The sequence below is a fragment of the Sinocyclocheilus anshuiensis genome, unplaced genomic scaffold, assembly GCF_001515605.1.
Source record: "Sinocyclocheilus anshuiensis isolate Anshui unplaced genomic scaffold, SAMN03320099.WGS_v1.1 scaffold86, whole genome shotgun sequence".
Lineage (NCBI taxonomy): Eukaryota > Metazoa > Chordata > Actinopteri > Cypriniformes > Cyprinidae > Sinocyclocheilus > Sinocyclocheilus anshuiensis.
The window spans coordinates 2,140,841-2,163,218 of record NW_015547662.1 but is presented as its reverse complement, the minus strand read 5'-3'; the positions used below and the strand labels follow the sequence as shown (position 1 = coordinate 2,163,218).

At 37.5% G+C, this 22,378-nt stretch overlaps 2 protein-coding genes across 6 annotated transcripts in view; both read left to right on the top strand.

Annotated features, from left to right (window-relative positions):
* sorbs2a (sorbin and SH3 domain containing 2a) overlaps positions 1-18,497 on the top strand; it is a 57,106-nt gene extending 38,609 nt beyond the window's left edge. Inside the window, exons 14-27 of one of the 3 annotated variants that reach the window (XM_016504626.1) lie at positions 973-1,056; positions 2,809-2,865; positions 3,984-4,030; positions 4,695-4,870; positions 5,336-7,018; positions 7,978-8,039; positions 8,295-8,392; positions 9,500-9,614; positions 9,712-9,840; positions 9,957-10,127; positions 10,240-11,106; positions 14,906-14,943; positions 15,043-15,149; positions 16,878-18,497. In XM_016504626.1, the coding sequence (XP_016360112.1) occupies positions 973-1,056; positions 2,809-2,865; positions 3,984-4,030; positions 4,695-4,870; positions 5,336-7,018; positions 7,978-8,039; positions 8,295-8,392; positions 9,500-9,614; positions 9,712-9,840; positions 9,957-10,127; positions 10,240-11,106; positions 14,906-14,943; positions 15,043-15,149; positions 16,878-16,939 (3,696 nt within the window). In that variant the 3' untranslated portion in view covers positions 16,940-18,497. The remainder of the gene's footprint in view (positions 1-972; positions 1,057-2,808; positions 2,866-3,983; positions 4,031-4,694; positions 4,871-5,335; positions 7,019-7,977; positions 8,040-8,294; positions 8,393-9,499; positions 9,615-9,711; positions 9,841-9,956; positions 10,128-10,239; positions 11,107-14,905; positions 14,944-15,042; positions 15,150-16,877) is intronic. The other 2 variants (XM_016504627.1, XM_016504628.1) reach the window with 2 other exon arrangements.
* A 2,986-nt stretch (positions 18,498-21,483) lies between these two features.
* Positions 21,484-22,378, top strand: part of LOC107702342 (PDZ and LIM domain protein 3-like) — an 11,970-nt gene continuing 11,075 nt past the window's right edge. For all 3 annotated transcript variants that reach the window (XM_016504630.1, XM_016504629.1, XM_016504631.1), the window contains exon 1: positions 21,484-21,677. In XM_016504630.1, the coding sequence (XP_016360116.1) occupies positions 21,607-21,677 (71 nt within the window). In that variant the 5' untranslated portion in view covers positions 21,484-21,606. The remainder of the gene's footprint in view (positions 21,678-22,378) is intronic.

Genomic DNA, 22,378 nt, shown 5'->3' with positions numbered 1-22,378 from the left:
AAGTTTACATTGCTGTTGCAGATGAAATATAACATAGATAAGATTAAATAAACATTATTTTACCAGGTTAAATGTTGATTATTAGTAACTCAAACCCCTTTATCTAAACCTCTCTATTTAACCGTTGGTCGCGCGCATCCGCCATGTCTGTAGTTTTTTAAACGCATTTTGTAGTTCTCAACCGAATCATTCGTCAAAGCGCATTGGATTGTGGGTATTATTAGCCATTAGAGTGTGCATGGATCCACACTTCAAAAATCGACCTGAAATAGTAGACCATCCGGGGACTTTTGGCATACTCTTTTCAACATACTATGCTTTGGGACACACTAATTCTAATCTCACATGCTATTTAGGATGGATAGTATGAACATTGGGACGCAGGGTGAGAATCACCCTCATGTCATTTCAAACCTGTATGAATTTCTTTCTTCTGCTGAACTCAAAAAATAATTGGACCCAAAACTGTTTGGTTTCCAACATTCTTCAATATATCTTCTTTCTTCTGTGGAACACAAAATAAGATATTTTGAAGAAAGATGGTAGCCAAACAGTTTCAGTTCCCATCGACTTCCATTGTATTTTTTTCTCCATACAATGCAAGTCAATGGGAACCAAAGCTGTTTTTCAAAATATCTTCTTTTGTGTTCAGCAGAAGAAAGAAAGTTACACAGGCTTTGAATAATATGAGGGTGAGCAAATTATGACAGAATTTAAATTTTTGGGTGGATTATGTCTTTAGTTTTATTAATTTGACATTACATATTGTCAAATATGTATGTCTGTGATATGTGTAGTATGTGTGTGAGTGAGAATGTGTTGATGACCCAAATTGTATCCTCCTCTGTTCTTTGCTCACCAGTCCTTACAGCATATTTTGGTCCTCCTAACCCTGATTTCCATCTCTGTTTTCCTCTCATTGTTTTTCCTCTTCTTCTTACCTCTCTTTTTCTATGTTGCTTCTTGCCCCAGACATTTGATTTAAACCCAGATGACATAGATTTAGAGAACGAGCCTTGGTTTAAATTCTTTTCCGAATTGGAGTTTGGACGGCCGGTAAGTTGAGTGAGAGTGCGGCAGGTTGGCATGCTGTAGGCTGTAATCTCCTTGTCCGGTAAACACATGCTGTTGTGTAATGACAAGCATCTGTTTGTTTGTGTGTGTGTGTGTGTGTGTGTGTGTGTGTGTGTGTGTGTGTGGTTTTTTAATTCAAGTTCTGACTTGTTCAGAACTTGGTGTAATTTGCACACTGAAAACAGAAATATGACATTTTACATCACCACAATAACAATTTGCACAATAATAATGTTAGAGGCAGTGGGTAAGACATCAGACACATATGATACGGTATGTCTGATGTTAAATCCTAAGGCTAATATTTCAAGTAAACAATCATGCTCTGTTTTCAAGATACTCACCGAAAGAGCAAGTATTACGGGGTACAATGTTGTCTTTAGAAGAATAGCAGTGGTTTTTAATAAGTTTTAACTTTTAGTGTGTAACACTGTTTTTGCTTTGGCTCTGTTTGCAGTATCACACACCTGCTCTTACAGCTTACAGCTCTTATAGCTGCAGAACCTGTGCAGAAAACACTATTAAGTCAAGTTTAACTCTTTTTATTAAAAATGAACAGATGTTGGATAATACAGTGGTCCTGTTTTGATATTTAATCTATACACCAACATATAAACTTTGCACTTTTCAAGCTGAATAATTTCACTTTAAGAAGTTCTAAATGCTGAAACAATAGATAAACTGCACAAAATTATAAAAAGCATGTAGAACTTTCTGGTTGTCAAACTTAGTTGAGCATATCTTCTACAACTAGGATGTAACCAGATATTCATGATTGGGTGACCAAAGGTAAAAGAATAGTTAATTGAAAAATTCACAAAAATTAATTTCGCATCATCGTCAAAATCTGTGGTGATTTATGTTGTGAATACTCATCATACACTACCTTTCAAAGTCTCTTAAACTCACCAAGGCTGCATTTATTTGATCAAAAATACAATAAAAGCAGCAATATTATTTTGTAACATTATGAAAAAAAAATCTTACTGACCCCAAACTTGAATAGTAGTGTAAGTGATTCACAGGGAGGCAGTAAAATGAAAAAGTACAAAAATTGTTAATATATATAGAAGAAACCACCAGATTCTCATCCCGTTCCTGCTTCCTTTAGCATTTAGCATTGTGTTAATATCTTAATAACCCCAGACTTCTCAATGTTGTACATGAACTAAAATGACATTGGGACCAGTTGCAAATGTAATTGCGTAAATAGGAGTGTAATTTGTTCCAAAGTTTGAATTTTTTATTATTTTATTTTATCTAATGCATTAAAATTCATAAACATGTCCATATGTTTTGGAGGCCACTGTGTTTTCATAAATAAGATATTTATGCACAGGTCCTCCAGCTCCTATAGAACACACTCTTCCTTGCTTGTTTATTGGTTGAGTTTGCTGCCACCATGTGTAAACAAGCAAAATATGTGTGAAACCCTATGTAATTTCACCGTTGTGTGTATTATACAGTATGTACACACAAGCGGCAGTGTGTGTAAGGTAGGTGAAGCATGTGTGGGCACTTGTGTAGACGATTACTCACAAACGAAGGGTGAATACTAGTGAACCTTAGTGTGTTGAGTGTGCACTGTGTGTGTTTTGTGTGATCTCTGTTTCTCCATGCCCTAACGTTGTCACTTTCTCCACATGTGTCTTTTTCCCCATGATGCACCTGCTTCTCCACCTCATCTTCACCTCTATGCTGTTCGTTTGTTTGTTTGGGTGGCGGGGCACCCAGCCTCCTAAAAAGAGGTTGGATTATAATCCTGACTACTCCACACATGCTGTGGCACAGGTAAATCTACCTTCCTGTCCATCCATCCATGCTTCCTTTGCTGGTGGTTGCTCATCCTGCAATTTGCTGTTATCTACTATCTCCGTCTTTCTCTTTTCCTTTCATTTTTCCTCCTCTCCCATCATTTATTTTCCAGATGGCGAATGGAAAACATTTTGACCCACACACTGTTAAAAATGATTTGAGAATGTTTTACAAGTAAATACTAATTCAAAATTTCATGTTTAATTTAATGTGTTACTTGCCTTCTTTGTAATTAGTTGTCAGATTTACTAGTAATTTATGAGCCATGTAAACTATACAAACACCCTTTTCAATAAAACAAATACAAAACTAAATGTGAAACAATTAGTTCACATGAGAAAAGTCACTTTATTTGAGGCTTTCCTGGAGTGTCAGATGAATATATTACTGAAAAATATAACAAAATATTGAACACCCACATATGCATTTTGGACTTTTTGTAACTGCTTTTTTGAATGTTCTTTTGTATATTTAATTTTACTGTCAGGTTTTCTTCCTCTACTATTTATGTTTTTGAATGAATGTGTTCATGTGCATGTTTGTGTTGTGAGTTTTCTGCACTTTTCCTGTGCCTGTGGATTGGCTTTTTATTTGTCTTCCTATCTGACCTAGGTTCAGCTTTGGTGTGTTAAAAATGCTGTGTTGTCAGTAATTGCTTTTCTTTCTTGTCCCTGACCCAAGTCGCATGAATAAGCCAGAATGAACACCAGAGACTGCTGTATTGTGCTCAGATTTGTTGTAATTCACCCCAGGCTGTGTCAAAGGAAAGGAGGCATGGCGATCTTGGACAACATAATAGACAGGGCTTCTTGTGACCTGGTGCCACGTGCAGCTTTTCTGGATCTGTACTGTTTTGTTCACTGGCTTTTGTTGGGGTCTGCTTAATGTGGGACCCCGTCCCTTTTTTTATTCTCGCAGGAGGTCAAAGTTCATTTACATAATCCTTCAAGGTGGGATTGAGAGATGTGGAACCCTCGTCAGACACGGCTGTGCATGCGGGGGGGAAGGTTTTGATTGTGGCGCAGCACGGGAGTATTACACTTCTTTGTTCCCATGGTTCTCACTCTTCTCTTTTGTTGTCTGCTTTCTTTCAGTCATCCCTCTATCTCTCGTCTTCGGAACGACCTGATGGGCCTTCAAGGTAAGCTTCCCTTTCATTCTAATACCAGCTTTTCTCACTCAGGCTCTTTAATTTCCCAGAGAGATGCCTATTGGATATCCATTGGAGGATAGAACCTGAGCATCCTCAGTCTAATTGTAATTTACTCATGTTTTAAAAGCTCTCCTACCGTTTATTTTTGTCACTGTGTATATGAATTTGTCATCCCATACTTGAGTATTAAGCATTGTATGTACCTCCTGCTCCTCTCAGATCATCTTTAGCTTAATGCCACTTGCTATTCATATGGAATCTACAGAGTAAAGGATATGAGAAACCTTATTTAGGACTGTTTAATGTGTAGAAGACCCTGCAATCAGAGTGTCATTGTCAGTATATGTACCAGAGTATATTGTCCACTAGCTAAGCCATCCTGGTTGCTGTTTCCATTTTCCAAAATGGCATAAACGGCTTAGTTGTTTGTACACTGTTTTTTACAAAAGCATTAAAATTGCATAGCTATTCCCTTAATTATGTATTTTTAGGCCTAAAATGTTGTTAAATAAATAATTTTGTTGTAATCTTGTTTGCACATATAATATGTTAAAGTATAATGTTCTATCAATTTATTCAGTAATTGTATAGAACTTTAAAGTCAAAAATAATGTTTTGCTTTGGTTATTTTATTATTTTTTGGGATTCTTAGTTCTGCAAGTGACTACAAGAAAAGGCGAAAGTCGGAACCATCTGTCACTCAAGCCAACACAGGAAGTGAGCAGAATGCACGTCAAGTATTTTCCCACCCACTGGACTCTAATAAAGCACAGACACTGAAGAAGCCCACCATACGTTCCTCCCCCTCCTCACCATCCAGACCCAAAGGTAATTTCAGACACAGTCACACAACTACAAATGCTAACAGAAGGTGTTAGACTGGTCAAATGTTGCTGAAGATGTTTCGATTATGCATCAATGCCTAATGGCATATTACATTAGTGCTGCATTATTCTGTTCGATGGATTTGTTCTGTCACCATTCTATCTGTATATATTGTTTGATTTGTGCCAGAAACCGAAACAACTCACTTCTCGTTCCTTCATTAGATGGTCACATTTGTGGTTAGACTTACTCCTAGCAAAATGTTACAATTTTTGTATAAGATCATAATTATGTGAGTCTGCATGTTGTCCCCTTTCTGTTATAAATTTACTGACACATTCTGACTTTCTGTCACTTTTACTGATACCTGTTTTCTCTCGCTTTGTCATTTTCTGTCAGCTGAGCTCACTAACCAGCTTTCCTGTCTCCTCTTTGCCATGCTGCGTTGGATGTTATTTTAATTCACAGCTGGAGACGCTAGTGAGTCACTCTCCTCCTGTATGAGCTCTCCAGGTATGGAGCGCCCTTCCTCTCGTCTCTCCTCAGACTCCCTCACTATCTCCACACCAACCTGGCGTGGCTCCAAGCGCTCCATCTGCTTCAAGAACGGTTGGCAGACAGGCCGACATGAAGCTGCAGAGACTTGGAGTAGTGTTGACGATGAATCTGTCGTGACTCCGTCATCACCACGGCTCAAATCGCGTAGCTGTGATGATTTGTTGTCTGATGGACATGGTGCTAGTAATGGAGGGAGAGCATCCACTTCTGTGACTACCACTCGCTCTGAAAGTGCAGGTTCATTGCTCGATGAAGACGCTCCACAGACGCCTCAAGTAAAAAGTCTTACCTCATCTCCCAGGGGGCGCCGACATCACCGCCGTAAGATGCCACATGATACTCCAGGTTTCCTTCAGCTCTACAAGAAAATGCACCACATAGACCGTGAGCAGCTGTTGCCCTCAGAGGTGATTCGTTCTGTACGTGCACGGATCCTTGAGCTGGAACGGCTACAGCAGCAACAGAGGCACAACCTCCATGGTTGGGCACCTTTCGGTAATGAGGTACCTCAACACATGGTCCCAAACCTTATATCAGAATATGAACAGCTCATCCAGAAATCAAAGTCAATGCCAGACCTTGGTGACGAAAATGCTCCTTCGGGCACCACCACACCAGGGTCCTCAAGGGCCAGCAGCTGTCCCAAACGACGCTTTTCTGTGGAATCACTTTTAGAGGAAGAGGATCCTCCAGAAAGGGCTCGAAGTCCCCCTGAGGGACAGCCAAAACCGGGACCAGACAGCAGTAGCCTGGTGCCAATTCATGGGAAGAACCAGAGGCATCAAGACTACTCGGACAGTGAGCAGGACGCCTGTGCCTCCGAAATGAGCGACATCCACATAGAAGGATCTTCACTGTGTAGTGAAAGTGACCTGGATCATTGCTCATTTACCTCATCGGAGAGCTTTTACGGTTCTGGGCAACATCACCATCATGGACACCATCACCATGGACACCGTTACCATCGCCACCATCACATGCACCAGAGTGTCGGTCAGAGTCAAGGTTACCAACACCGCCACCTCATCAGTTCATGTAAGGGTCGCTGTCCAGCATCCTATACACGATTCACCACCATGCTAAAACATGAGCGACAACAAGAAAGGGCTCGGCAGGAGTCCCACCCTGCCTCTACATCTCCGCTAGCCCAGCAGTCACCCAGTGAGTCAGGCCTTTCCAAACTGGCCTTTCTGGTCAGCCCTGTGCCTTTCCGCCGGAAACGAGGCTCCCCACCGACCCAACGACGACATTGCAGAAGCGGTCGGCCAAAATCCAAAACTGCAATTTATGAGGCTTTAGATGCCGCTTTGCAGGACATTTATGACCACATAAGGGCAGAAAAGGGGCAGGGACCAGCAAGGATGCCAGATGATAGCATATTGCAGCGGTTATTGGAGGAGTTGATACCAGACGTGCCCAAGCGTAGCTCCTCCTTGCGGGCTCAGAGAGGGTCCGGCTCACCCTCCTCGCCCCACGTCCACCAGCCTTATCATGGAGCCCACCAATGTGCCTCCTACCAGCAGCAACACCACCATGCAGACGCCTCCAACAACAACCAGCATAATGCTAATGCTAATGTGCACTGCTATTCAGGTGCAGCTACACTAGTTCTCTAGAGTTTTTGTTTTGTATCGTTATTGCAAAATCCTCACGTCATTACCTCAAACGTTCCCTAGCGAAAACATGCAAGCGCTTTCACTTCTTTTCCACCTAATCAGCATGCTTTATTAGCATGGCACCTAGTGTCCTACTTGAATGTATTAGATCTTTGGGAGATCTTACTATTTAGAGTCCTATATTCATATATTGAAACAGAAAGTTTGAACCAGACATAAAGAAGGAATCAACACAGTTTGTTTGGGATATTCTCATTCAGGAAAGTATTTGATTGGAAAAAAATCAGTTTTCTATATATATATATATATATATATATATTTATTTATTTATTTTATAGAGCTTAGAGTTAACTTTAATGCTAACACAAAAACTCCAATTATGAGTACATGGGGGATGTTTTTCTTTATGCCAGTTTCATAACTGCATTCCATGCTGTTTATGTGCAATGATACAAGTGTGGAAAAGAAGTATTAGCAGTCCATGTTGCAATTAGTGTCCGTCTGGTATTTATGCATGATGTGTTTTACTGAGCTGAATTTTCCCTTTTGATTTTGTGCCCTTGCCATTGTTTTTTTTTGTTGTTTTTTTCACTTGCTGATGTATGAAATACTGTTATAAAGCCACTCATTTGCTTTCTATTTATGTATTTTGAATGTTATTTTTTATTAAATACAGTGTTTTGTGATTTTATATATATATATATATATATACAGTATATATGGGTCCTTTTTATGTCAATTGCATGCCATTTTTATGTCATACTGTGTATATCCGGATCATCCCTTATTTTGTGTTTGACCTGAAATTTGAAATAAATATTTGTACATTTTTTAATTGTCTCATTTTCCTTTTGACACCAGCGGAATGCATGTGGTGCCACCATGAACACAATTGTTTTCTTTGTGTTGACATCTTTGACATATGTGTTTCCACAGATCAGGGCTGTGATACAGGACGTCTCGCACCACAAAGCAGAAGACCCACGCCAGAAAGAGAGGTAAAAATGCTGCTCTGCTTATATCTATTTTTCATGAACTAGTTTTCATTTAATTAGAACAATGTTTTGAAACCCTCAGGGAAAGCATCATTTATTAGTGAATAAGTGTAAAGCAATCTTAAATCCTGAATCCTTATTCCACTCTGCCATAAATGACCCATGACCCTGTAACCTTCATTTTGGTTAAGGTCTCAGAATATTTGGCTTAGCTGTGCTTATGTTGGATAGCTGATGGTGTTTTTGCTTGCTTTGTAGGTCTCCTCTAAGCAGATGACCTATCTTATATTGTCTTCTCTCCTCCATCAGAAACAGTCTGCCAGGGCTATTTATGATTTTAAAGCTCAGTCTGCCAAGTGAGTATATGTAAAACTCTGAGAGACTCTGTCTGACACATGCTAATAACATCACAGCATCTCACTGAATTTGAATCTGCAAGGTGCTGTGTCAGCTTTTTGTTTGTGAAAGTGTTTAATTTTACTCTTGTCTAGCCATTCAAAGCTTTTTTTTCTTTCATTGTTTTGCATTTTCTTATGTTGCAGTTTTTGCCCTTGCGCATCTGCATATGAACTTGCTTTAAGTCAAATTGGCCTCTGCATCAGCAATTGAGCTGTGAGCTGTCGTTGGATGAAAGTGTCAGCTTGCATGAAAAGCCATGCTAATAAAACCATTAAAGAATTTCAAGGCCCATGAATTTCAGCCTGAAATTTGCATATCACCAAGTTCATTGGGTAATACATTAGAAAAATGCATTGTTGTAATTAGCAAATATTTAATAAATAAGTGTTTGCAATGCCTGAAGAAGGTCTTAGACCAAAATGCTCTTATTTGTGACCCTGGAGCACAAAACCAGTCTTAAGTCGCTTGGGTATATTTGTAGCAATAGCCAAAAATACACTGAATGTGTCAAAATTATACATTTTTCTTTTATGACAAAAATCATTAGGATATTAAGTAAAGATCATGTTCCATAAAGATATTTAGTAAATTCCCTACTGTAAATATATCAAAACTTAATTTTTGATTAGTAATATGCATTGCTAAGAACTTTATTTGGACAACTTTAAAGGCGATTTTCTCAATATTTTGATTTTTTTGCACCCTCAGATTCCAGATTTTCAAATAGTTGTATCTTGGCCAAACATTATCCTATCATAACAAACCACATACATCAATGGAAAGCTTATTTATTCAGCTTTGAGATGGTGTATAAATCTCAATTTCAAAAAATTGACCCTTATGACTGGTTTTGTGGTCCAGGGTCACATTTAATAAAGATTTAAAAGCTACAACAGTGTACAGGACTATTGGTGAATATTTTCATCTCTGATTGCATCAGTAGAAAAAGTAGAAATGTGACTGCTACAGAAGGTAGATTCAGGTGCGTCACTGGTTTGAATGTTCTTTTTACTGTGTATGTAATGCATGTTTATGGTCACATGCATGTTTACTGCACATTGCAGGGAACTCTCTTTTAAGAAAGGTGATGCTGTCAACATCATCAGACAAATTGACAGTAACTGGTATGAGGGGGAACACAGAGGAAGGATTGGAATTTTCCCCATCTCTTATGTCGAGGTCAGTGTTAAAATAACCTATTTACAGTAGTTAAACCAAACTGTGACACACACTTAATCACATTCCCTCTGGCTTTCTCTCTCATTCTCTCCTTCAGAAGGTCGCATCTCCAGAGCGGATTCAGCCTGTCAGGCCTCCTCCTCCAGCTCAGGTTCGAGAGATTGGAGAGGCCATAGCACGATACAATTTCAATGCTGACACTAACGTGGAGCTTTCTCTTAGAAAGGCAAGTGTAAAGCCCTATATCACACCCTGCCATCTCTCGAGCTCTATGATATGCACTTATTAACTCACCCCACCCTGAATCATGTATTTAAAGCATGCATATTTTTGCTGCTGTAGGGGGAGCGAGTGATCCTTCTAAGGAAGGTGGATCAGAATTGGTATGAAGGAAAGATTCCTGGCTCAAGCAAGCAGGGCATTTTCCCTGTGTCCTATGTCGATGTGATCAAGGGCTCTCCTTCCAAGAGCCCCAGTCACCAAGGAGACACACACACATATAAGGCACATAAGGTAAGTCTTTAGCGCCAGTTTTAGACCATCACACCAACAAAGTCTGTTCTACAGACCTTATTTAATCCAGTAAGTTTATAAACCTTCCTGCTTTCTTTTTCCCTTGCTTAAGTACAATACAGAGCCCTCCCATTTGCAATGTCTTGATTCTGCCACTGGGACACACTTTCAAACAGTCACTAGTGAATGGCTGTCCCTCACGTTGGGAGTTTCCACCACTTACCCATCTTCCTGTGGCAGTCCAGTCCCACCCACCCCTCCTCCATTACCCAGCAATCTACACTACACAGGCCCCCAATCCCCTGCTTCACTTGTGCAAAGGTTCACCCCGCCACAAAACCTTTCCCCTTTTGTGGATGCAAAAGAATGCTCCCCTTTTCCTAGCCAAGGACCAATCACTTCAGAGTCCTCAAATATTTCCCTTTATTCCCATGAACGTCTCTACAGAGATAAACTGACAGCAATAGATGTACCAGATACATTAATTCCAGTGAAACAGATCACAGACCATACTCAAGAGCTGTTAAGAATGGAACAAAAGAGTCATGATGGTATAAAGCTCTTAAAAGATATGTATTTAAAGGAGCAAAGCTTGATACGAAAGTATGACCCATCCAGGCTAATAAATGAACCTGATCCATATGGCGAGCTTATGTCGATGTTTCTGAAAAATCAACTCTATAATGAACTTGAATTCAGATTGGGCAATCGATCAAAAAGCATGGCTAATCAAGAAGCATTACCTAATAAGCCACTGTCCATCAGTCCAAGCCACAAATCAGAAAATACACTGGATAAGAATCATGATATCCATAAGAAAAAGGCTGAGGAGCTGCTGTCAGTCATTTTGAATAAGAAAACTGAGTTTGACGGTCCAGTAGCTGCTCTAAAGTGGGAGGAACTTCCTGAGTTGTACATAAAGGAAGAGGATGATGAAACAAACAACAGATCAGGCTTGGAGACAGTTTCAAAAAAAGAGGTAGAACATGCAATGTGAAAGTAGCATGATAGTCTGGTTGTGTGCAGTGAATAAAAACTCTTCGTTTTTTTTATTATTCTGAAAAGGTTTATTTTTTATATACAAAACATTATTTGCATGTTCAGTGACTAAATCAAAGGGGCCATATCAAACATGTTTGTAATTTTGTTTTCTTTGAAGTCCAGATATGTACTGTATAATGTTACTCAGTTTTCCTGAAACAGACTAGTTTTGGTTTTGCTACTGAACATTAAAGGCAATATATATATATATATATATATATATATATGTATATTACTGTCATCTGCTGCTTTAAATGCAATGTTTTTATCGTTTATCAGCTGGACAAAAAAAAATGTATACCTGGACTTCCCTATTCTCATAGAATTAGAATAATAATTAAAAGTTTATAATTATTGTTATAGTTATCGTCCTTGGTGTGAACAGGCCTTAAGACTTGCTCATGTAAATGTACTCTGTTATGATTAGCTAACTCATTTGCATGTGAAATAATAACAGTGGTTACTTGTGGGTTGCAGGTTTTCTGCTGGATCAAGTATAACTTGGAAAGACTTACGAAGAGGTGTCCAGATCACATTATACCTCAAAAAGGAAAAGTGGGAAAAGGTCTGCTATTAGGAAACACAAGATCTTTTACATTTGTTTTCAGGGCAGTTAAGCTTATTTTACCCCTCAGTTTGTCTTTACCACTGTGTTTAATAGAGCCTCATTCTCATTACTGTAAAAAGAAAAAGAAGTGAATAAATACATTTTATAATAATCATGACATTATTTGCTGCAGTGCAAATAAAAAATGTTTAAATAATTTTTATAAAAATTATTGCAAAACAGTTTTTGCTGTATTACAATACCATATTATAAGAAGTATTAAAGTCATAATGAGAATCATCAGATTAAAAAATAATGAGATTGACAGTGTGTTGAAAATACCATTTTACTAATGCAAAATATGATCCCTTATTGTGTTTCTGATGGTTTTGGGGTGAATGTGATCTGGACATTTCTTAAGGAGTGTCATCCTTCCTGCATTATCCTTGTTATTTTGTTGTAACATATATATAGTCTACCTCAATCCGATTTCAAAAGGTCAAGAAAAATCCTATTTACTATGATATGGCCCCTTTACATAGTATCTGTCACACTAGTTGTGTGTGTTATTTTGACAATCAGGCTCAAAGTTGTGAAAGTTTCAGCTCTGTCTTTCTCTTTGCCAGGCTGACTCCTCCTCCATCACTCCATCTCTCCCATTCTCCACCTCCCCCATGACTGATTCCTCCCTTACTCTATCTTCCACTAGTTTCTCTCCTCCACATGTTGAATCATCTGCCTCTGCTGTTCACTCTTCTCCAGCGTCTGCTTCCAGACCTTCACCAGGTCCTCCTCCTATTCCCCTTGCTTCATCTCTTCCTTTGGTGTCCTATTCCTCTTCTGTCCTCCAAACCTCAGTTGTTTCTTCCCCTTCAGACTCTCCTCTCCGCACTCCTCCTTCTTCACCTCCTTTGTCTCCTCTAGACTCCCCAATCCCTCTTCCTCCTCCTCCTCCTCCTTCATCGACTCTCAATATTCTTACTCCTTTGCCTTCTTTCCCTTCTAATTATCAATCATCTCCTTCTCCTCCCTCCTCATTTCCACAACCCCTTCTTTCTTCTGTCCTTCCTCAGCTTTCCTCTCCTACTTCCGCTCCTATTCTTTCAAATCCCTCCTCCCAGTCTCCTTCTCCTCATATCTCACCAATCCCTCCTTCATCTCCTATTCCTTCTTTGCATCCTCCTCTTTATTCCTCCTTTCAGCCTCTTTTACCAACTATTCCAGCCTCCCCGTCCTCCTCTCCCTCTCCTCCTCCATCTTCCTCAGAGCACATCCCATCTCCTCCCAGATCTCCTCCACTCCTCACCTCTCCTCCTCCTCCTCCCTCCTCTGTAGCCGTAGTCTCCACTCAGCCCTCTCCATCCATCCCTCCATCCATCCCTCTATCCTCTCCCTCTGTTTCTCCTCTCTCCCCACATTCACAGCCTCGATCTCCTAAGATCAAGGTAAAAAGAATGAACAAAACAATGGTTTCAGGGTTGCTGTGTGGCGCATGTACATGTGCATCCATAATGTTTTCGACATTAAACAAACATTAAAATTCAGATAATGTGTGGATATGAACCTTGAATGCTCAGGGGGGAGGGAGGGCATTCAAATAAAATTATTTGTTAAAAAAACAAATTATTTTAATAGCTAATTTCACTTGCGGCATTTAAAATGAGCAATTATCAGCAATTTGGCAGTAATCAGTCATAACATACAGTACAGTAAACATAATTACTGATTTATTGGTATCAGACAGAATTTTAATATCTGTTCATCCCTGCTTTTTCTGTCCTTATTATATCTTAACAGCTTGTGGTTACTGTAATAAAAAAAAAAATATTGCAAGATATATGAGTTTTTAGATTCCTCATTCCATCTTTTTAAATATGGCGTGTATCAATAGTGTGAGTGAGAAGGGTGTTTTTTTTATGTATAACTACAGTATATCTCTTGTTGGACTGTATCCCTAATAATTCAAGACTCTGGAATGACTAAACTGAAATGATAATTAACAATTAATTGTGCGATTAAGACCAATAATGGGGTTGTAAGATGGAGTTTGTAAGAGAATGCTGATCCCCCCCCTCTGTAGCCGTAGTCTCCACTCAGCCCTCTCCATCCATCCCTCCATCCTCTCCCTCTGTTTCTCCTCTCTCCCCACGTTCACAGCCTCGATCTCCTAAGATCAAGGTAAAAAGAATGAACAAAACAATGGTTTCAGGGTTGCTGTGTGGCGCATGTACATGTTCATCCGTAATGTTTTCGACATTAAACAAACATTAAAATTCAGATAATGTGTGGATATGAACCTTGAATGCTCAGGGGGGAGGGAGGGCATTCAAATAAAATTATTTGTTAAAAAAACAAATTATTTTAATAGCTAATTTCACTTGCGGCATTTAAAATGAGCAATTATCAGCAATTTGGCAGTAATCAGTCATAACATACAGTACAGTAAACATAATTACTGATTTATTGGTATCAGACAGAATTTTAATATCTGTTCATCCCTGCTTTTTCTGTCCTTATTATATCTTAACAGCTTGTGGTTACTGTAATAAAAAAAAAAATATTGCAAGATATATGAGTTTTTAGATTCCTCATTCCATCTTTTTAAATATGGCGTGTATCAATAGTGTGAGTGAGAAGGGTGTTTTTTTTATGTATAACTACAGTATATCTCTTGTTGGACTGTATCCCTAATAATTCAAGACTCTGGAATGACTAAACTGAAATGATAATTAACAATTAATTGTGCGATTAAGACCAATAATGGGGTTGTAAGATGGAGTTTGTAAGAGAATGCTGATCTCTGATTGCGTTTGATTCTTGCAGACAGTTTATAGGCAGGAAGTGGTGGTTGAGGGTAAGCCACCACGTAGCCCCATTTCCACCAGAAGGCGCTGTTTATCTCCCTGTTTATCACCCAGTAGAGCACGAAGGGTAGGATGGAGTGTGCTGTGACACTAGCAGCAGTGCAGACTGGGAAATGTCCTTTCTAATCCCTTTTTTAATTCTCTGGTCGCAGAGGTTTCTTGTTTCCTGTCTGTGTGTGTTGTAACACAACAGATCTTCTCTAAGCTCTGCGATGATGATGAAGACTCACAGATTGACATCCTGTGTCTGGATTTGGCATGATATTCTGACACCTTAAAGTGTTACCTGTACATTATACTGACACTTTCCTCTCTCTTTCTTTCAGAAAATGATGCAGGATTCTCAGCATTCAGGTGGTGAGCCGTAAGTACACTTTTCAATTTTTAGACACTGTTATTGTGTTTTTTCACTGTCTGACCACAAAGAGCACATTTTAAAAACACTATTTTAATTTTACGTTAGCTTCCAAGCTGTGTACAACTATGTGCCTCGTAATGAGGATGAGCTGGAGCTGAAGGAGGGGGACGTTATTGATGTCATTGAGAAATGTGATGATGGCTGGTTTGTGGGTAAGTCAGAATCAGAATCAGAATAAGCTTTATTGCCAGGTATGTTTACACATACGAGTCATTTGTTTTTGTGACAGAAGCTTCCACAGTGCAACAGAATGACAGTGACAGGACAAAAACACAGATAAAAAAAAAATAAAAAAATAGAACAAGTAAATAGGGAATAATAAGTCTTTTATAAAGCTACTACAGCACCTCTGCAAATGTTTTTTTTTTTTTTTCTTTTACGAGATTTACTTATAGAGTACTCAGTATGACTTAATAAATTAAATATATGTACATTACTGTTAAAAAGTTTGGGGTCAGTAAGAATAATTTATTTTTTTATTCTTTTTATTTATTTATTGAAATTAATGCTGTTATTCAGCAAAGATGTATTACATTTATTTTAAAAAATTGCAGGTCTATTTCAAATAAATACTGTTCTTTTGAACTTTCTGTTCATTATAGAATCTTGAGAAAATGTATCATTTTCCACAAGAGTATTAAAGGGGTCCTATTATGCTTTTTCACTTTTTCAACTTTAGTTAGTCTGTAATGTTGCTGTTTGAGCATAAAAACGATCTGCAAAGTTACAAAGCTCAAAGTCCACTTCAAAAGGAGATATTTTATTTAACAGAAATCACTTTTCAAAAACTACAACGAACGACTCGTTTGGACTACAACGCATATTTTCCGGGATTTGTGATATCACAAATATCGACGAATGGGACGAGACCTGGTTGAGCTGCACTAGAGAAGGCAACGAGTGTTATCACTATGTCGGAGACACGCTAGCTTTCCCAAGGCAGACGAACTTAGAGTGGTTACAATCATCCGGGTTTAAATCGCGCTCAAATTGATTTGATTTTGACGCAATATTTACACTGAAGCTCGCAGGTGGCTTTGGTAAGGGGCGTGACATTTCCCGACCAGGCGCCGAGTGGAGCCAATCACAACACACACTGGCCCAGCTAACCAATCACAGCACATTTCGTATTTCAGAAGGCGGGCCTTCATTTGATACAGGAACTATTCGAGCCGTTCATGCCAGACTGGGGAGAGAGGTGTTGTAATAATGTAAAATATGTGAAAAATAATGTGTTTTTCGAACAACCTAGTATGAGAGCCTGTTCTAGTACACCCCCAAAACAAAATCAAGACTTTGTAAAAGAGCATAATAGGACCCCTTTAAGCAGCGCAAATGTTTTTAACATTGATAATAAAAAGAAGTATCACTTGAGCACCAAATCAGCATATTAGAATGATCACAGGAATAAATTATATTTTAAAATATATTTATTTATATTTAGTAATAATTACAGTATTACAAATTTTACTGTATTTTTGATCAAATAAATACAGCTTTAGTGAGCATATGAGTTTGCTGAACCCAGACGTTTGAATGTTAGTGTATGTATTACTTATAATGAATTATAGTGAATAATACTGTTCTTTCCCATTTCCAAATGCATGCATGATTAGAGTTGAAGTTATTTTATTTTAACTGCACCGCTTGGTATGTGGGGAGTGTGGGAAATCAGACCAGTAGGCAATTATACAGCCATCATGATACAAAAATATTTGATCACATTATGTGATTGACCAGTCAGAATCAAGTATCCCAAAGTGTCATGTAATTATAATAATGTACATTATGTTGTCATCTTTTATGCATTATACCACGTAAACATGTTTGTTAAATAAAAGTTATTGCATTGTATTGCAGATAATTGTCTTTGTTTTCAGGTACCTCTCGGAGAACCAGCTTATTTGGAACGTTCCCAGGAAACTATGTTAAACCGCTTTAACAAAGAGGAAACAATGGCACAAATACGGCCACTCCAGTGCCTACTGTGTAGGGCCAATGAGGCACCTCACCTTTGAGAACATGTGTGTGTCCATATGTGTGAGTGTGTTCACAAACACAACAGTTTTAGCTCTGCCATGTCCGCACAGACAAACCACTGAAGTTTATTTCACTTTGAGCACTTTGTTTTCTTGTCTCCTTGCTGTTCCTTCATCTGCTATTCTGACAACAGCACATTCATCAATGTTTTTTTCCTGTTATTTTGACATTTTGTTCATTTCCGGGATGCGGTAGCTCAGAGTTAGTACGGTGAGGATTCAGGCAGCCTCAGTACTGAGTGAAGTCAGTAGATCAGTATGAATGATACTGAGAAGAAACCTCAGGCATCAGTGTTGAACTGAGTGTGTGTGTATTATCTGTGTGTTGTGTAATAAACAGTGCAAGGTTAATAGCAATAGAGACCACTGGTTATAGATGAGGATTGATAGTTTCATTAAAATGAGCTAAAGGCAATATCATGGACAATTATGAAATTGCTCATTCCCCTTGTGTGTGGCCAAAATTAACAAGTGATAGGAACAGATGTGTTTTAACCATTAATTGTATAGATAACAATACTTTTGCCATACAGAATTACAAAATAACTGTCATGGAGCAATTTTGTTATTGTCTAAGTGGCAATCGTTAGTATAGGATACTGTTCGTATAATTATCAGTGCATTGTGGGTATTTGTATAAGTTGTCTTTAAAAAGAAAGTGCATTGACATTCTGGAAAGGAAAGATGCTTTTATTGAATTTGGTACTTTGGAACTTTTTTCTAATGTTTACTTGAGAATTTTATGAACGGACTGAGTTTTAGAATTGTGAGTGAATCACCTGACTTTAATACAGTATAAAAACATGTAAATTAATATTCAATCATTGCTTGTTTTAGTAATGAATGGCAACAATGTTAAAAGGTGAGCCTGCTATGATGTTTAATTGTTTTATTTGTTAACCTAAATTAATTTATCTAAAGCATAATTTTCTCCTTTTTTTGAAAGTTTGATCTCTGATATAAAACTGAAATGATGCAATTTATCTGCCACATTTCTCATGAGTTTCACTCCTTTCAAATTGCATCATAAAATGCAATAGAGAGAGCTGTTGGTCTTTGATGAATGTTTGTATGCTTGGCTGGCGTTCAAAATGTTTTAGTTTTTGAAGGATTTGTATATCAGTATTTTCTGTATCACTTGTGTTCTCATCTGAAAGCATATAGCTTGTATTGCATCAGCTTTTACAAGTACGCATATTCAGTATATGGAAAAGGGTGTCTATGAATTTCACAGACAGCAGAGCAATCTTAAAGCACCTTAAACATTTATTAGTTCTATTATTTTTGTTTTCTTTAAGGTTGAAGTGTGTAAGAATGTCAGTAATGAAATATTGTTGCATTTCGTTGCTTAATATGCAGAGAGCTATGAGGAAACCTTTTTGTTGACTTGAGCACAATCAGTGGGCGGGGCTTTCTGTTTGGCTGACCAATGGCAGATGGGAAGGAAACCTGTTTGAAAACAATTGCAGTTTTGTTTAATATGCAGAAATGACACACTTCAGCTTTAAATATTCTAATCTCACACTGTTTGCATTTTCCAGCTTCACGGCTGTGCTTGCTGATACTTTATATGTGCTTTTGTATTGTATTGTACATGAGTTTCACTTATATTATAAGTTAATATATATATTATCACTTTTGGTTTCATATAATCTGTTTTTTAGTCCTTTGTATTTCATCCCATGTGCCAAATTTATTTAACAACTTTGGTGCAAAAAAGAAAGAAAATGTATGCAAAAAAAAAACATTTTAGGGACTAATAAAGGACTTCTTTCAGCACAGAATGGAGACTGATGCACACTGGAGTCAGGAGATATTTTGTCACTGTTTGCAAACTACTCTGCTCTACTAAAGTGGATTGGAGGATATTTTTGCCTTTTTCCTTATAGCCTTTTGACTGAATAGCATAAAGTGTTATTTGATGTGTGTGCTTGATGAGCTGGTGAGCTTGAGAGAATCTAGTTTAACCTGCTCATTTTCAAATAAAGCTTGCCCCCTCTCTTTTTCTGTCTCTCTCCCTCTCCCTCTGTCTCTGCTCTTTTGTTTTGTTCCGTACCCAATAAATTTCTGCTCAGTTATTTGAGCCTCTCTGTTTATGTGTTGCCTCCGGTTCTGATATGTGAATACTGGTATTGTAATTTGTATATTAATTTCAAGTATTTTGCTACCCTTTTATTTTTTCTTTGCTCCTAAAGAAAAGAGAGAGAAAGAAAGAAACATCAAAGCAGTTGTTTATTGTAAAGTCAACACAGGCAAACTTAAAAGCATTTCACTGATAGAAGTTAAATGATAAAACCACAACAATATGCATTAGTATTAGTATTAATATTGTTAATGTTTTTGGTGGTAGTTTGCAGTAGGTATGAATATTTAAAAATGTTTTTGAAGCTACTTATGCTCATCACGGCTGTGTTTATTTGGTCAAAATTGCAGCAAATACAGTATTATTGTGAAATACTATTACACAACTTTTTTTATATTTTAATATATTTTAAAATGTAATTTCTTCCTATGATAGCAAAGCTGAATTTTCAGCATCATTACTCCAGTCTTCAGTGTCACATGATCCTTCAGAAATCTTATACTGGTACAATATACTGAAACATTTCTTATTATTATCAATATGTTCTTCTTAATATTTTTTTGCTGCTTGATATTTTTGTGGAAACAGTTATATGGTTTTTTTTTTCGGGATTCTTTGATGAATAGAAAGTTCAAATGAACAGTGTTTATTTGAAATAGGATGTCTTTACCGTCACTTTTGGTCAATTTAATGCTGAGTATTAATTTTGTGTAAACTGTGAACACACTGGTCAAGCTTTTAGTTCAGTAGCTGTAGCCAAAAAAAAAAAAAAGATCTGTCAGTGACTTTTATTGTGTTTGGCCATATCCCCCAAAACCTTTTATGGAATAAATCATTCAGGCCTGTTGAAATCTGTTTCTGGCAATGACTTTGGGGTTACATTGTTGTTAAAGAAAAATACACATGTATTATATTAGAGTTCGGTCATTTATTTTCATATATTCAAAGTGGACTGAACCATAAGATGTAGGAATGGACCGGATAAGATGAGAAAGGAAGGAAGCCCAACAGTTTGTGTCAGAGAAAAGCAATGGAAGAAAACAGAGAAGAGTTTGCATTTGGAATCATGTCTGCTGCCGTGAGTTTATAATGACTATATCAACAGAATGGAAGAGTAAAAATAGGCCACACAAGAGGAGAATATGTAAAAACTAGAAGAACTGTACAGGGTTCTTCTTAACTAAACGTGTAATACAGCAAGATCCAGATTGGTAATAGAAGAATGTGCCTGTGAGACTTCACAAGCCTCCACTTCGTTCACTCACCAAATAAGGGCAGAAGCAGTGAGTCCTCTCTCCAGGCCCATACAAGCAGCCATGAGGACCAGAGCAGGCAGAGTCCTGGTGGCTGTATGTTTCTTTGACGTTTTGATCAAAGATCAGTCGTTCTTATATTAGCAATAAAGGGAACCTTGAACTAATGTTCAACCTTCCGAGGCTGGACAAAAATGGCCACACATTTGCTGTTCATCATTTTTGCATCTAAAACAGCTTTTTTATGACCACTTAGATTATTTTGATAAAGTCACATTTGTGTGTGTTGTTGTTGTTCAGATTGCATATCTCAAAAAGTCACCAAGTGAACCACTTAGTTTGAGGAAACAGTTTTATTGAACTAAAAATGTGTGACTGGTCCAATAGTGCACCAGCCTTCTGTTGTTCAAAATCTGTACAATTTTCTTTTTCACATTCTAAACAAATTATATAGCAAGCATGCAAGCTATATGGAAGCTTTTCTATGCAAGCCTTGTATACATGATCAAGATAACTATTTCTTAAAAAAAAAAAAAAACACACAAAACTAATTTTCTCTTTTAAGTCTTTAATTTCCTTACAAAATTATTCCTTACAAAAAAGGAAATACAATAAAAAAAAAGCAAATTAATTGTTATTTTTAGACATTACAGACAAAAAAATAAATAAAAATACATCACTGAAAGAAGATTATTAGGTTTTAAAAGGTGGAATGACAATTATTATTATTATTATTAATATTTCTTTTTAATTTTTTTCATATGGAAAAGAGCAGCTTGAACATTCTGGACATTTGCAAGCTCTTCCTTTAAACTGGAAAAAAGTCTCTTGGTTCTAAAAATGAATGTGTAAACAAGGTTGGGCATAGTAACAGTATAATGTATTGTTCTGATATCAGATTGAGGTGGTTAAGATTAGTTATGTGATAAAACAGATTAAGATGTAAATGGAGAGAAACTGGCACAGAAATGAAGAAAAATGAGATCTTAGTGGAGCGGAGGAGAGGGAGTTCAGGGAGAAACCATGATGAACAGACAGATAGAGAGGGAAGAGCATTACGAAAAAGAAAAAAAAGTGAGAAAGAAAGCTACAGTATAAAGCAAGAGATAAAGCCAGCACTCTGGAGGAGTGGTCTTCAATCTCCTCTAAAGGATTTAGAGTTGAATTCACCATCACACTCGAAACACACACACACACACACCTGCTGTGGATATGCCGTTCACTGTTGTGCTGGATGGACCCGCGCCGTGGGGCTTTCGACTTACTGGAGGACAGGACTTCAGCCAACCCCTTACCATCGCCAAAGTGAGTGTGTGTAGATTGTACAATTCAGTTGTAATTCAGTGAAAAACAAAAAGTGCAATGACTGTTGAATCACTGACCTGTTTTAGGAAGTGTTTGTTGATATGCCTTGTTTGAATTCTTATTCTCAGTAATTAAGAATGCTCATCTCTTCTATAATAATAGTGTGTGAGTGAGTGTGTGAGTGTGTACGAGTGTGTACATATATAAAACATCCATATATATATTTATAATAATTTTTTTTTTTTAAAACATTAAATCAAAACTAAATATTTTTTAAGCTCAATTAGAAAAGGACACTTCATAGTGCATGACAATATTGATAAAGGATTAATACAATACATAAAACACAAACAGGGTGAGTAAAAGAGAATAAATCAGTTTGATAATGAAATTGTATACAACAAAATCTGGCATGAATTGAGGATTGCAGTATGTCATCCCTTATAAAGAGAATGTTTTATGGAGGAGAACAATGGCTATCCTCGTGCTCTATTTATGTGTGTAGCTAAAATTGTTGATGAATCATTCACTGGAACTAACATGTGGATCCTCACACCTGGTGTGGCAGTGGATTTGTGTATTCTACATCTAAACAAATGTCAGAGTCCAAAAGAGAAAGAAAGAAAGAAAGATAGATAGATAGATAGATAGATAGATAGATAGATAGATAGATAGATAGATAGATAGATAGATAGATAGAT